This window comes from Drosophila obscura, unplaced genomic scaffold, assembly GCF_018151105.1.
Source record: "Drosophila obscura isolate BZ-5 IFL unplaced genomic scaffold, ASM1815110v1 contig_189, whole genome shotgun sequence".
In the NCBI taxonomy this organism is placed as follows: domain Eukaryota; kingdom Metazoa; phylum Arthropoda; class Insecta; order Diptera; family Drosophilidae; genus Drosophila; species Drosophila obscura.
The window spans coordinates 2,293,011-2,305,200 of NW_024542777.1; the positions used below are offsets into that span (position 1 = coordinate 2,293,011).

Here is a 12,190-nt window from a genome sequence, read left to right on the forward strand (position 1 = left end):
TCAACATGAATTTTTAGCTTTTAATTTGTTTTTAACGGTATAATCACCAGCTTGGAAAAACATAAATTTAACATTAATTAAAGTAATTAATCAACAGAGAACGCTTAACCCATTGTCGATCTGTGGGTACTTTCAATTTACGCACGTATTTCAAGAAACGTTTTTACGCATTTCAGGTGAAAGATGTCGTGGTAATATTTTGTTGTAAAGTATAGAAAAAGAAGGTACAAGGAGCGTTTACAAACAGTATTATTTCCCGCGACTTAACTCCATGTGTTCAGTGGGCCAAGTTCTTTTTTTCCTCGGTATATTTACGGTATATTTTTTTAAATGAAAATATATGTATATTTCGGTATATTTCTGAGGGTCAGATTAATTAAAAATTAAAAATATTGTGCAGAATGTATCCTGTGAGCTCGCAGAAAAAGTCCTGGACATTTGCTAATGAGGCGCAGCTTTTGGCCTTTCGAGTGGAACAGAATTCCAAGTACATTGAGGAGCATGACTCCGACTGTCAGGATGGCGACCCGGAGGAATTTTTTCTGACGCCGGCCGAGGAGCGCCTGCTGCTCAAGCAATATGAAGTGTATTTGTTTGACTTTTGCCGACGCTTCGATCCGCCCATGCCCAAATGTGTGGTGGGCACCGCGTTTCACTACTTCAAGCGTTTCTATCTGAACAATACGCCGATGGACTATCATCCCAAGGAAATACTGTGAGAATGTGCAACTTAAATGTAATAGAGATTAACCTAATCACAGAGCCTTTGTTCACCAGAGCCACATGTGTGTTCGTTGCCTGCAAGGTGGAGGAGTTTAACGTGTCCATTAGTCAGTTTGTCAACAACATCAAGGGCGATCGGAACAAAGCCACAGACATTGTGCTGTCCAATGAGCTGCTGTTGATTGGCCAACTTAACTACTACCTCACCATACACAATCCGTTCAGACCCATCGAGGGGTTCCTTATAGACATAAAGGTCAGTAAATCCAATGACATATCATAAGGGCCATGTCTATCAAACCTTTTGTCTTAGACTCGGAGCAATATGCAGAACCCGGATCGCTTACGTCCGCATATTGAAAGCTTCATCGATTCCACGTATCATACAGATGCTTGCCTGTTGCATACACCCTCGCAGATCGGCTTGGCCGCTGTGCTGCATGCGGCCAGCCGAGAGCAGGAGAATCTGGACAGCTATGTGACTGACTTGCTGTTTGTGTCAGCGCGGGATAAGCTGCCAGGTCTCATTGATGCCGTGCGAAGTAAGCTTAGCTTGTGACCAGCTGCGACCCTATTTATTGTTGTACATTGAATGCATGTTCCCACAGAAATCCGGATCATGGTCAAACAGTACCAGCAACCCGATCGGGATAGGGTGAAAGCCATCGAAAAGAAGCTGGATAAGTGCCGCAATCAGGCAAATAACCCGGATAGTGAACTGTAGGCTGTGATGAATGACCGCTGTCGTTAGCAAACATTCCTAATATTCTAATTTCTGGTCAATTCTGCAATAGGTACAAGGAGCGCTTGCGGCGAATGTACACTGATGAGGACGACATTCCAGCCGAAGATGCCTCTTTTCATATTGCTGACGTGAGCTCGGATACCTCAGCAATGAATACCAGCCAATAGGATGGGATATCCAAAATGAAATAAGCTAATTTCGAATTTTTATATTTTTAGTTATACATCGTACCGTAAAAATAAATATTTATCGATAGATCTGTTTTTGTGGTATTTTTCGCTTGCGTCCTGCGGGCACACTGCTGGCTCAACAAGAAACTCTAAAAATAAACAAATACAAAAATCTGGTGGAAAATGCACGAAATATTGTCATCGCTGGACGGCCTCTTCCTGGGCCTACCCGGTCACTATTCGATCGCCCTGACCACTCTCTTACTCTGCGTTTTGGTGGCCTTTTATTTTGCAAATTTCTTCAAGGATAACAACGTGAGTACCCCCTCAAATCGTGCTGCGCAATAAAGTACCCTTCGATATAACAAGCACAACCAAACACATTTGTACGTCACGAAGGAGCTGGAGGACGAGGGACTGGGCCCCGATGAAATGCATGACGAAGACGATTCCGAGCTGAGGGCGCATCTGGAGGACGAGGATGATGATGAACTGGATTTGGATGACGACGAGGCCTTCGAGGAGCGTACAAGTGATAGCGACACGGAGCTCATCGAGGATCATCGGCCCAGCCAGGACTACAGTCATCTCATGGGAAAGTTCAAGACCAAACACATGCAGAACAATGTCGAGAAGACCCTTACAGCCGACCAGATCATGGAGGAGCGTCGCATTGAGAGGGAGCAGCTGGCGGCCATTTTTGAAATGCTGCGCAAGCAAGAGGCCGAACTGAATCTCAAAGATCGCATCAGCGACCAGGATCTCGACGAACAAGTGCGCCTGTATCGCTAAGCCCAGTGGAGGGGAATGCTCAGCTTACCTGAAAGTAGAAACTTGTGTGATCTATGTTTGAAAGTATCCTTGTTTTATTTTAGTCGGTCGACTTAAAGTATTCTTAGATTAACTATACATATTAGTTGCCAAACACGTTCCTTAGTTATTAATAGATGATGTGTATGTATTTATGTATCTGTAATTGCATTACCAAAATTATTTGTTGGATAAAGAATGGAATTATGTTCAATTGTTTCAAAGACTTCCTTTCGCATTTCATCCCTAGCCCTGTTAGAAAATATAATCGTAGCAACCGCTGCCTGCCATGGCAACCACAAATACTTACCTACCTACCTATCTCCTACTCAAAAAATCAGTCACAAGCCAAACCCGGGCACAGTTGGAGCAAATAAATTTAGAGAGCAAATTATTTTTAACGTAAGAAAACAAAATGGTAAACTTTGTTTATCCCGAGGAGCTGTACTTTTTCGTTGAGAGTATTCGCGGATTTGAGGTGCGGGACGTTGGCAACAGCAAATGGCTAGAGGTGCACGAGATGGTCATCAAGCTGAGTCAGCAGGCTGCCTACGAGGCGGCCCAGAATCGCGAAGAGGAGGTCAAAGAATTCCTCATTTCACGAGACAAACTGCGCTTGCTGATACACGAGGCCTACTGCGTGAATCTGTGGAAGACTCGGGTCCTGCCGCATCTGCTGGAGATCGACCCGAATCCCCAGGCCACTTTCCTCATCTACACGGTGATGTACCATGAGGCGGCACTGGTGGCTCTTTTGGACATGTGTCTCTACCACCCCAGTGGCTGCGAGACGCTGCAGGAATCGGTGCTGGATCTCATCGACTACTGTGCCCATTCGGTATCTCAGGTGATTGGACTAGTCAGCATGGGCTATCACGAGAACGAGTCAAAGGTGGACGTTGACGAGGCTGTGCTCACCGAGCTGGAACGCCAGAAACGCAATTTCATATACAAGATCGGCCTACGCTGCATCTCCATTCTCAACTACTTGACCGACAACGTGTCGCTCTTTCACCTGAGCGCCACTCGTCGCTTGCTGTTTACCCACGACATCCCCTGGCTAATGGTGGATGTGCTCTGCTTCCGCCCCTGGCAGCGTAAGACCAGCAAGGGGCTGCAAAAGTTTATCGACGAGAAGTGGACCAATGTGGAAGATGCCGCCAAGATAGTCAAGCCCGAGGCACAGGCATGGTTCTGTGTGCATCAGCTGCTTCTAAATCCCCAGATCATGGAGAACTATGAGCTGAACGAGGCGCGTTGCAAGCAGCTATCGAAGGTGAAGGCTGGAGGGGGCGCTCCCACTCCCCATAAACGTTTTGAATGACTGTCCTATCTTCCGCAGCTCTTGGGTCTAATGCACGAAACCCTCTTGGACCAGCTGCCCGCGCTCATTGGGCTGAAGCAATTCCTTAGCCGCTTGACCCTTAGCGGCAATACTGCGGCCAAATCGCAGCCTCTTCTGTTGGAAGATCTGCCCCAAATACAAAACGACCTCACCAAGGAGGTTGATCGCGATGGCGGCTTCTATCAGATAGCCCAAGCTCAGGACTCAGTATTTCTTAGCATGGACAAGAAGCAGATTTGTGACCTAGCCAGCCGCTTGAGTGCTGCCTACGGCACAGAGCTCTTGTGCGAGCTAGAGCAGAATATGGAGGATCTGAATGTGCAAGAGGGGAAGCCAGTGTCTGCGTCTCCGCCGGATTCTGGGGCTGGCGGCGACGCTGCAGCAGGAGAGCAGATGAAAAAGTGCGCCACTTGCCATGCTCAGGCCAAAAAGAAGTGCGCCAACTGCAAGAAGGTTCACTATTGCTCACGGTAAGCCATGATACTCGATTCTCAATCAGAGATCTGCTCACATTATAATCCGCTTGCGCTTGTTTTGCAGTGAGTGCCAACTAAAGGACTGGCCACAGCACAAAACTGCCTGCAAGGACAGTTCTTAATTTGATTTTGTTCCATGTTTCGTTTCAGAGTCGTTAAAATAGAACAATCCAAAATTGTAAAAGGGTCAATTTCTTTTATTTTATGGATTTCTTACGTTTTTATTTTTATTAGCATAAAAAACTTTCACGTAGTCTCTCATTCAACAGACAGGGGACAGCATAAGGTCTAGCTGTTCTGCCTGAGATGGTCCTTAACCACATCTAAAGCGGGTGTTTCCTCACCAAAGTCCTTGATGACCACCACCGAGCAGCCGCACACCTTGCGGGGCTTGCCCTCCTTGTCGATCTTGCACAGGCCGGACCATTCGCCCAGCTTCTTGTGCGAGTCCACGCGGATCAGGGGGATCTGATGCTCGTTGCACAGGGCAGTGACCAGTTTCTTGTAGTTGGGCTCATCGAAGGACTCGGCCAGAATGCACAGAACGGCCTGACGCCTGTCCAAAAGAAAAATATGTTAGAAAAAGAGAATTGATGAGCTCGCGCAGGGCGAAAACCGGTTTGCGAACATGTGCTCAGCAATTGGAAGGTTTTTAATCAATGGATAATTCATAAACACGGACCAATTAATTTCATCAGAGGCACTCGCGCCACAACCAGATCGGGTCTTTGGCCCACTTACTTGTCCAGGGCCTTGCAAGCCTGGTGGATGCCATGCACGAGACCATCAGCAATCAGAGACTTCTTCAGCACTTCCTGCAGAGCAGTGTTTATGTCCATGGCGCCATCCAGGACGGGGGCAGCGGAGGGCACATCACTGCAATAATGCGGAAATACAACCATTAATTACTTATTCATTACACAAACTGCACCGAAAACTTCATTTAGCCTTGATTTGTCAGTAATTGGAGAATTTATAATCAATGTAAATTCATAAACACGGACCAATTAATATCATCAGAAACCCAAATGGCGGGTAAAGGCATAAACATCCATTTTCACCCACTAAATGACGACTTACACATCAACGTCGGCCATATTTTAGCGATTGAGGATTCACTTCACTGCAATGAATAATAAAAAACACATTATATGTCAGGATGTCACGCATTTCGGCGAATTAAATCGGACCAAATTTTATACACATTCGCACCTTTAGACAACCGGAAAGAAAGAAATTAGAGCTGTCAAACCATCGACGATACTCGCGATAATATCGATAGGTGGCTGGTCACCATCGATTGTTTTTTTCACCATCGATGTATCGCGTAGCAAGTTGCACTATCATTACGCGTACCAGCGATAACACGTCCAATTCAATAGGCTAGGCTTCTTCATGCTCCTTTGCGTCTTGCCGGAGACGCAGTTTGTTTTACATAGGTTAAGCATAGGGCCCTAGCGGTGGCAAAAAGTTGCGTCGGTCTCTGATTCATGTGCGTCTATTCGATATATTCGTTTGTTTTTGCGCCTAACAGCACATTTTCACACAAACTCTACAAAGAAATGTCTGAAAATAATAAATAAATATGAGAATCAATTCTCTTTCGTCCATTTTCTTGTCGTCTTGCATAATTCTATTGATTTTCCAAAATTTATTTTTCTTTCCTTGTCAATAAGCACCCGAATCAAAATTTAATACGCACGTGCCAATGTAGACGCATTTTCTGCTTCATTGCGTCTATTCCGATATCGATAGCAGACGCGCCTAGTGTAAAAACGCTATTAAAGACCATCTGTCGAGGAAGCATCCAGGTCATAAATAAAAATACGTATGCAGCCACTTCAAAACGTAAGAGTGGCATCGATCGGGAAGTGGCATTAATGATCGCCACGGACGTTGAGCCCATTTATATCGTAGAAAACTAGGATTAGGATTAGGATCCGAAGTACAAAGTACCCAGTCGTTATCAGATTCGAGACATTTATATCAAGGACATGCATTCATCCATGATCCAAAAACTTCAAACAATCTTGAGTAATATTGATGTCTGTTCACTTTAGAATCGGCTCTGAATTTTTTCAAAAAGTGGTTGTAATAATGACGGACAACGCGGCCAGTTAGTTAAAACCATTATCTTTAAGAAAATATATAAATATATAGATATATATAAAATATATATTTTTTATTTTACCTCTTTAAAAAAGGCCAAATCTGTATATATGCCAGGCAATCTGAATTGTTTAATCAAAATAGGTTTAAATAATTTGTTATACTTTTTTATTACGATAGTATCGAACATATTGATAGTTTGGACTATCACTATCGAAAACATCAAGTGTTGCTACTATCGAGGTTTTTACAGCTCTAAGAGAAATCGTCAGCGTGAAAGTGACGATAACGATCAAAAATACCATTCGGCCATAATATAAATACCATTAATTACTATTTCAGTTTCGAGAAATACCATTAAATACTATAAATTTAAAACATTAATTTCAAGTTTTGTCTATTTAAATAAATAAAAAAATTTAATTTAGATTGTTTCAAAACATATTTTTGGTTTTATCTAGCGTTTCCTTCTATTTTGTTTGAATTTGTAGGTTTCCCGGGCATAGAAGCCAGGGTAGAAAAACCAGGGCAGGCTTAACCCACTTACACCTCTCTATTTAAAAAGTTGAGCACCCTTTGTTAAGCCGCGGAAAATAATACTGTTTGTAAAGGCTCCTTGCAGCTCCATCCTCCTCTTTACTTACAAAACAAAAATATCTTTTACCTGTAATGCGAAAAAAATATTATAAAGTTACATAAATTTCGTGGAAATATTAAATACCCCCCTGGGCAACAATGGGATAACGTTCTATTTTATTGAATGAAATCGTATTCCATAATTATACCTGTGCTCAAAAAAGAGTTAAGGGGTATATTAGATTTGTGGTAAAAGTGGATGTGTGTAACGCAGAGAAGGAAACGTTTCCGACCCCATAAAGTATATATATTCTTGATCAGCATCAATAGCCGAGTCTGTCTGTCTGTCTGTCCGTCTGTCCGTCTGTCCGACTGTCCGTCTGTCCGTCCGTCCGTCTTGATGAGCGCCTGGATCTCAGAGACTATAAGAGCTAGAGAAACCAAATTTGGTTTCCAGACTCATGTGATATCACACTGCTACAAGTGTATTTCAAAATTTCGCCCCGCCCCCATCCGCCCCCACAAAAGACGAAAATCTGTGGCAGGCACAGTTTTAAAGATACGATAAAACTAAAAACGCATTATCGTAGAGAATGCTCATATCTACCAGATTAATCTGAATCAGATCGGATCATAATTATAGCCAGAATGAAGAAATTAATTTTCTGTTGGATCCCCCTCCTTCTCCAGCGCTGCTGACGCTATTGATTATCTTTCTCGCTCGCAGATTCTGCCGCGTTCAGTGCGCGAGCAACCCCCAGCGGAGGAGATGTAGAATCTAAATGGTACATGTACAATCTACATGTTACACATTGTATATGTATATGTAGATAACATATTTTTTTTTAATTCTAAAACTCTAAAAATCATATGCTCAAAAATGTATATACTGACTGAGTACGGGTATAAATAGAGTCGAGTCCCCATAAGCGACTCACACGTTCCTTCTCGTTTTATTAAGAGAAGACTTCCCCCCAATTGGTTTGGATCAGCACAAAGATTGGAACAACAGTTCCCAACCATTGAGGAAATAAATCCCCCGAAAATGTGCGCGGAGTGCACGTTCAGGAGCCAAAACCAGATTCAGGATGTACTCAGGCGCAAATTGGCCCTCGATGGGATCCCATTCAGCCTGACTCATTTAAATAGCGGAAAGCTGGAGAGTTTCGGACAATCTCCAAGGGTAAATATGTCGGAACTATTCGGGGATATAAATACAACACATCCAGAAATTGTTTCGCAGATGATAACGAAAGCCATACCTTGATTTTATGTACCTTGAAGGTTTATTTTCACACCATTTTCATTGGTTGAAGCGAATTCAGCGAATCAAACCAAACGTGTCCGGCCGCCAGCACACACACACACACAATGTCTCTGAACGGGCACGGCTGTTTCCGCAGCTATCTCAAGCGCTTTGGCCACGAGACGGAGGATTGGTGTTCAGAGTGTGGCACTGGGATAGTGGAAGACGCTCAGCACGTTCTTTTTGAGTGCCACAGGTTCGGCTACGAGCGGCAGGAGTTGGAAGCCGCAGCAGGGGCTAAAATAAGCGCGGAAACTCTGGTGCCGCTGATGCTGGCTGAGCCAAGAGTTTGGGAAGCGGCCGCGGTGTTCGCCTGTAGCGTGATGAGAACGCTTAGGTCCCTGGAGAGAAGGCGGAAGGAACGGACGGAGTAGGTGTCCTCGCGGCGGCGAAGCAATGCCTTCCGGCAGTACCTCTAGACGCACGACCCCTACCCCCCATCACCCCCTGTCCGTCACCCCTTACTGTTATTGATATTGTTCTAGGTGTAAGCCACGCTAAAGTTAAAGTAAAATATATGAATACAAAAAAAAAAACAATGTAACTGGGTGTGTCGAAATGACTTGCATTATTGTAGAGCCAATGTTTAATTGTAGTGTTCCTTAATAGCGATTGCAATTTCTTTTGCAGGAATTTGATGACGGCCAAATGTTTCCATAGCACTGGTCCGGCCACAGAGCGGGAGTTTTGCTTCGATTTGGTTTTCTAGTTAATGATTGTGTTTTTCCCATTTCAGATGACAAATAAGGAAATGGCACACTGCAGGCTTCCCATGGAACTGGTCCGGCCACGGAATTGCAGTTTGGATCCAGGCCACTCCTTTTTGGCCAATCAATATAGATCCAGCCACCAGGGATCAGTCGAAAGACTGAACCACTAACCATACAGTATATAGATGGGCCAGTTCATTCAACGAAAGGGGCGCAGCTGAGTTTGCAGCGTACAATCCCAGGTCTTCGGCTCTGGGGCCAATCGCGTTCGGCTCTGGGAATGACCACGTTCGGCTCATGACTTGACACGAGCCGACGGACAGCAAGCATGTATGTGTGTACGTGTAACACTCCAAAATATATGATTGTATGCATAGAATAATTTTTTTTGCTTGAGATTTCTCACTTACTCAGCTTGTGTGGGTTCTACAACTTTTGGCCGCTTGAATTGGTTTTTCGTTTTGTTTTGAGGCTGATGTAGGACCTGAGCTGACCTGCCGCAAACAAATCTTTAAATGCAATTATATGGATCGTAAAAACAGGTCTATATAAGGACTACACAATACATTTTTTTACATTTCATATCATATCTCTGCTCATATCTCCTAAACTAAAATTATCTTGAAAATTAGATTCGCTAAAGCTCTGGAAAATGTTCTACTAGATGTGTACATTTATTTTATTCAAAGCGTTCATAAAATATTTTTTAATTTTGCCACCTCTTTTTGGCTGAGTCTCCACTGCACTATGGGGAAAATTCCCATTTTTCGGGTATTTAGTCATTTTCCCAAAGTATTAAAATTGGTGGTTTTTTTTTTTTTGGTAACATATTAAGAAAACTTCAAACTATAAAGTCCAATACCAAAAATGTTATATAACATATCACTGTTAAGTCTAACAGCTGTTAAAGTCAGCTGTTGCTGTAGAAAAGCACTTCAAAATGCCACTATTCAAACGCGAAACATTCTTTTTGTGAAATTTAAACAGGATAGCAATCACATGGGTTTTAACTATGTAATGGTTGTACTAATACTTTGTAGTTGTGCGTGTTCTATTAATATTTTGTAAAAGTAGGAAACGTTCTCAAAGCACATTTCTTGGAAATATTTTTCAAGTTCGTGGAGACATATAAAAAAACCATAAGGGTTGATAAGTGTACGTCCAATTGTATGTCGTAGAGCTAATAATTTTAATTTAAAGGCAGTTTGTCTCAATGCACACTTTTGCGCACTATCTGCGAAAATTAAATTTTTTCAGCGGACTTCGAGTTTTCAAACGCGCAGCTGTTTGATGTATGGCGCAAGGAAAAAGGCAAATGCAATCAAGAAAAGCCGATTCTGGATTTTTTTAAGAGATTTAATAAAAACATTCATGTTTTAAAACATGTGCTATATTTAAAGAGTAAAAGTCAAATTGTGTGCCGAAACTTGAATGCCAAATGGAAAAAATGCATGCGGAACAAAAAATATTTTGAAAAAAGCATTAAAATTGGTTAATGAGCACAACAAAATTATACAAAAGCGACTCAAATAGGAACAATAATCGACAAATTGGTCATCCAAAGTTGGCTTACTTGTTAAAGGGGTAGAGCTAAAAAAACAAGCAGCAGCTCTATCAAAAACTCAAGAGCAATGTCTCTTTGTGGATTCAAGCAGCAAGAATAAAAGCCTTGCCCTTCCAATCGATTTTTAAATAATCTTATTATGTGAAATTGAAGGCCCATATCAAACTTTTAAGGATTTCGAAGATGAATTAAGAAACTAAGAAAATTTCTATTAATATTAACTATTGTTTCTTTAGCTCCTGAATTTCATCAAAATGAAGTTTTTCCAAAAGTAAAACTTTATTTTTATGTATAAAGGAGTATTATAGTCAATAAATATTAATAAAGATATTCCAATTTTTTATAAATAAATAATTTTTTTTTTTTAATTTGTGGGCGGTAACACGCCTACTTTTTCCAATAATGTTTCTTAGGGTGTACATAACATTAATCAAAAAACCGCGTCGAAAAATCTTGCTTAGCTTAAAAGTTATTAATTAATACCCGAAAAATTGGAATTTTCCCCATAGTGCACTGTAAATACACACAATGCAAACAAATAACAACATTAAAACCAAACTCGACCTATTCAGGGCCAGATCAACCCTCAACCGGGCCCTGGGCAACCATCAATCTGGGGCCCTCCTTTATTTTGTATTTTTCTCAGTGGCTATTATATTTTTTATTCATTATTTGGAGTTTTGTTTTTTCAACAAATTTGTCTGTTAGCCCTAGGGGGGCCTCGGCAACTGCTAATCCGGCCCTGGACCTATTCCCGTCGACGCGGGTCGAGGCATTTACGAAGCCGAAAGCAGAAAATGGAAGAAATACCCCGCGCGCATGATGCAATTATTAAGGTGGTCTCGTCGGCTGCCGAATCGCTCGGGTTTCAGGACCTTAACGTTCAGTGCGCGCTCGCTTGTTGTAGTAAAAGGTTGGGTACGGACAAATTTTTTGCGGAAACCTTAACCCTTGTGCACAACAAAAATGGCGTATTGTAGTATTTGCCTCAAGCACGTGCAAAGAACAGTTTAGCATAACAAAAAATGTTAAACAAAATTGTTAATGACTTCCGCTGTTTTATATGCGTATTTTCGAAATGCGGCAGAATTTACGGTGTACGCACAAGCCATGGATAGCAAAATGTGGCTATAGAATGTATTATAGTTTCGCTTACGCCTGTTATTGAAGCAGTCAAGTTTGGCTGTTGAAAAAATCGTTTGGCTTTGCTACCATTATTAGTGTTTCCACAACCGGCCATTGGTATAAATACATATTTATCAGCAACGACATTTGATATCTCAATGCATTTTGAATCACAAAATCTTTATCGGTACCGTGTAATTACCATTTTTTAATGGGAATCCTATAGGAAATAATGATTAAATTACACTCAAAGCAGAGAATCCCTGCATGTACTGATGATAGTCAATAGCCAAATTTTTATTTGCTCGTTTACCAAATTATTGTAATCAACGACAAATAAGCGAACGTGAGAGGATACAATTGTAGCCCAATCTGCAATGCAAATTTAAAGAAATGTATTATTATATTATGGATTATTTTCCTGTATCGGAAGAGACCAAATCTTCCTCATCAGCGATCTTTACTTATTCCAATTAAGGAAAAAGAAGGTCGATCGGACAGGATGTGTGTTATTTAAGTATTATTCTAGCC

At 41.9% G+C, this 12,190-nt stretch overlaps 4 protein-coding genes and 2 non-coding genes across 7 annotated transcripts; 3 read left to right on the top strand and 3 right to left on the bottom strand.

Annotated features, from left to right (window-relative positions):
* Positions 1-361: 361 nt before the first annotated feature.
* Positions 362-1,723, top strand: LOC111073220 (cyclin-H). The gene is made up of 5 exons (XM_022365430.2): positions 362-715; positions 778-979; positions 1,037-1,265; positions 1,332-1,443; positions 1,518-1,723. Exons 1-5 carry the CDS (start codon positions 402-404, stop codon positions 1,633-1,635), a joined length of 975 nt encoding a protein of 324 aa, XP_022221122.1. The 5' UTR covers positions 362-401; the 3' UTR covers positions 1,636-1,723.
* A 28-nt stretch (positions 1,724-1,751) lies between these two features.
* On the top strand, positions 1,752-2,662 carry LOC111073222 (matrix-remodeling-associated protein 7). Of its 2 annotated transcripts, none has more exons than XM_022365431.2 (2): positions 1,752-1,953; positions 2,008-2,662. In XM_022365431.2, exons 1-2 carry the CDS (start codon positions 1,822-1,824, stop codon positions 2,428-2,430), a joined length of 555 nt encoding a protein of 184 aa, XP_022221123.1. In that variant the 5' UTR covers positions 1,752-1,821; the 3' UTR covers positions 2,431-2,662. The 2 variants fall into 2 exon arrangements, with proteins under 2 accessions (XP_022221123.1, XP_022221124.1); XM_022365432.2 differs by having other exon boundaries at positions 1,754-1,953; positions 2,038-2,662.
* Positions 2,663-2,745: 83 nt separating this feature from the next.
* Positions 2,746-4,451, top strand: LOC111073219 (zinc finger MYND domain-containing protein 10 homolog). The gene is made up of 3 exons (XM_022365429.2): positions 2,746-3,724; positions 3,791-4,263; positions 4,334-4,451. The coding sequence occupies exons 1-3, from the start codon at positions 2,864-2,866 to the stop codon at positions 4,389-4,391; spliced, it is 1,392 nt and encodes a 463-aa protein (XP_022221121.1). The 5' UTR covers positions 2,746-2,863; the 3' UTR covers positions 4,392-4,451.
* On the bottom strand, positions 4,449-5,505 carry LOC111073223 (40S ribosomal protein S12). The gene is made up of 4 exons (XM_022365433.1): positions 5,482-5,505; positions 5,350-5,392; positions 5,011-5,145; positions 4,449-4,825 (listed from the first exon to the last, which is right to left on the bottom strand). Exons 2-4 carry the CDS (start codon positions 5,364-5,366, stop codon positions 4,558-4,560), a joined length of 420 nt encoding a protein of 139 aa, XP_022221125.1. The 5' UTR covers positions 5,367-5,392; positions 5,482-5,505; the 3' UTR covers positions 4,449-4,557.
* LOC121404217 lies at positions 4,899-4,970 on the bottom strand. The gene has a single exon (XR_005967817.1). It is a non-coding gene; the product is annotated as a small nucleolar RNA U18 (small nucleolar RNA).
* On the bottom strand, positions 5,222-5,292 carry LOC121404218. The gene has a single exon (XR_005967818.1). It is a non-coding gene; the product is annotated as a small nucleolar RNA U18 (small nucleolar RNA).
* Positions 5,506-12,190: the final 6,685 nt, after the last annotated feature.

Bases quoted from the DNA above. Each gene is read 5' to 3' on its own strand.
- LOC111073220 (XM_022365430.2), top strand. From the start codon at position 402: ATGTATCCTGTGAGCTCGCAGAAAAAGTCCTGGACATTTGCTAATGAG. The intron at 1,266-1,331 runs GTAAGCTTAGCT...ATGTTCCCACAG, and splicing joins TCTCATTGATGCCGTGCGAA to AAATCCGGATCATGGTCAAA. The intron at 1,444-1,517 runs GTAGGCTGTGAT...ATTCTGCAATAG, and splicing joins AATAACCCGGATAGTGAACT to GTACAAGGAGCGCTTGCGGC.
- LOC111073219 (XM_022365429.2), top strand. From the start codon at position 2,864: ATGGTAAACTTTGTTTATCCCGAGGAGCTGTACTTTTTCGTTGAGAGT. The intron at 3,725-3,790 runs GTGAAGGCTGGA...TATCTTCCGCAG, and splicing joins GTTGCAAGCAGCTATCGAAG to CTCTTGGGTCTAATGCACGA. The intron at 4,264-4,333 runs GTAAGCCATGAT...CTTGTTTTGCAG, and splicing joins AAGGTTCACTATTGCTCACG to TGAGTGCCAACTAAAGGACT.
- LOC111073222 (XM_022365431.2), top strand. From the start codon at position 1,822: ATGCACGAAATATTGTCATCGCTGGACGGCCTCTTCCTGGGCCTACCC. The intron at 1,954-2,007 runs GTGAGTACCCCC...CGATATAACAAG, and splicing joins ATTTCTTCAAGGATAACAAC to CACAACCAAACACATTTGTA.
- LOC111073223 (XM_022365433.1), bottom strand. The intron at 4,826-5,010 runs GTAAGTGGGCCA...TCTTTTGGACAG, and splicing joins GCTTGCAAGGCCCTGGACAA to GCGTCAGGCCGTTCTGTGCA.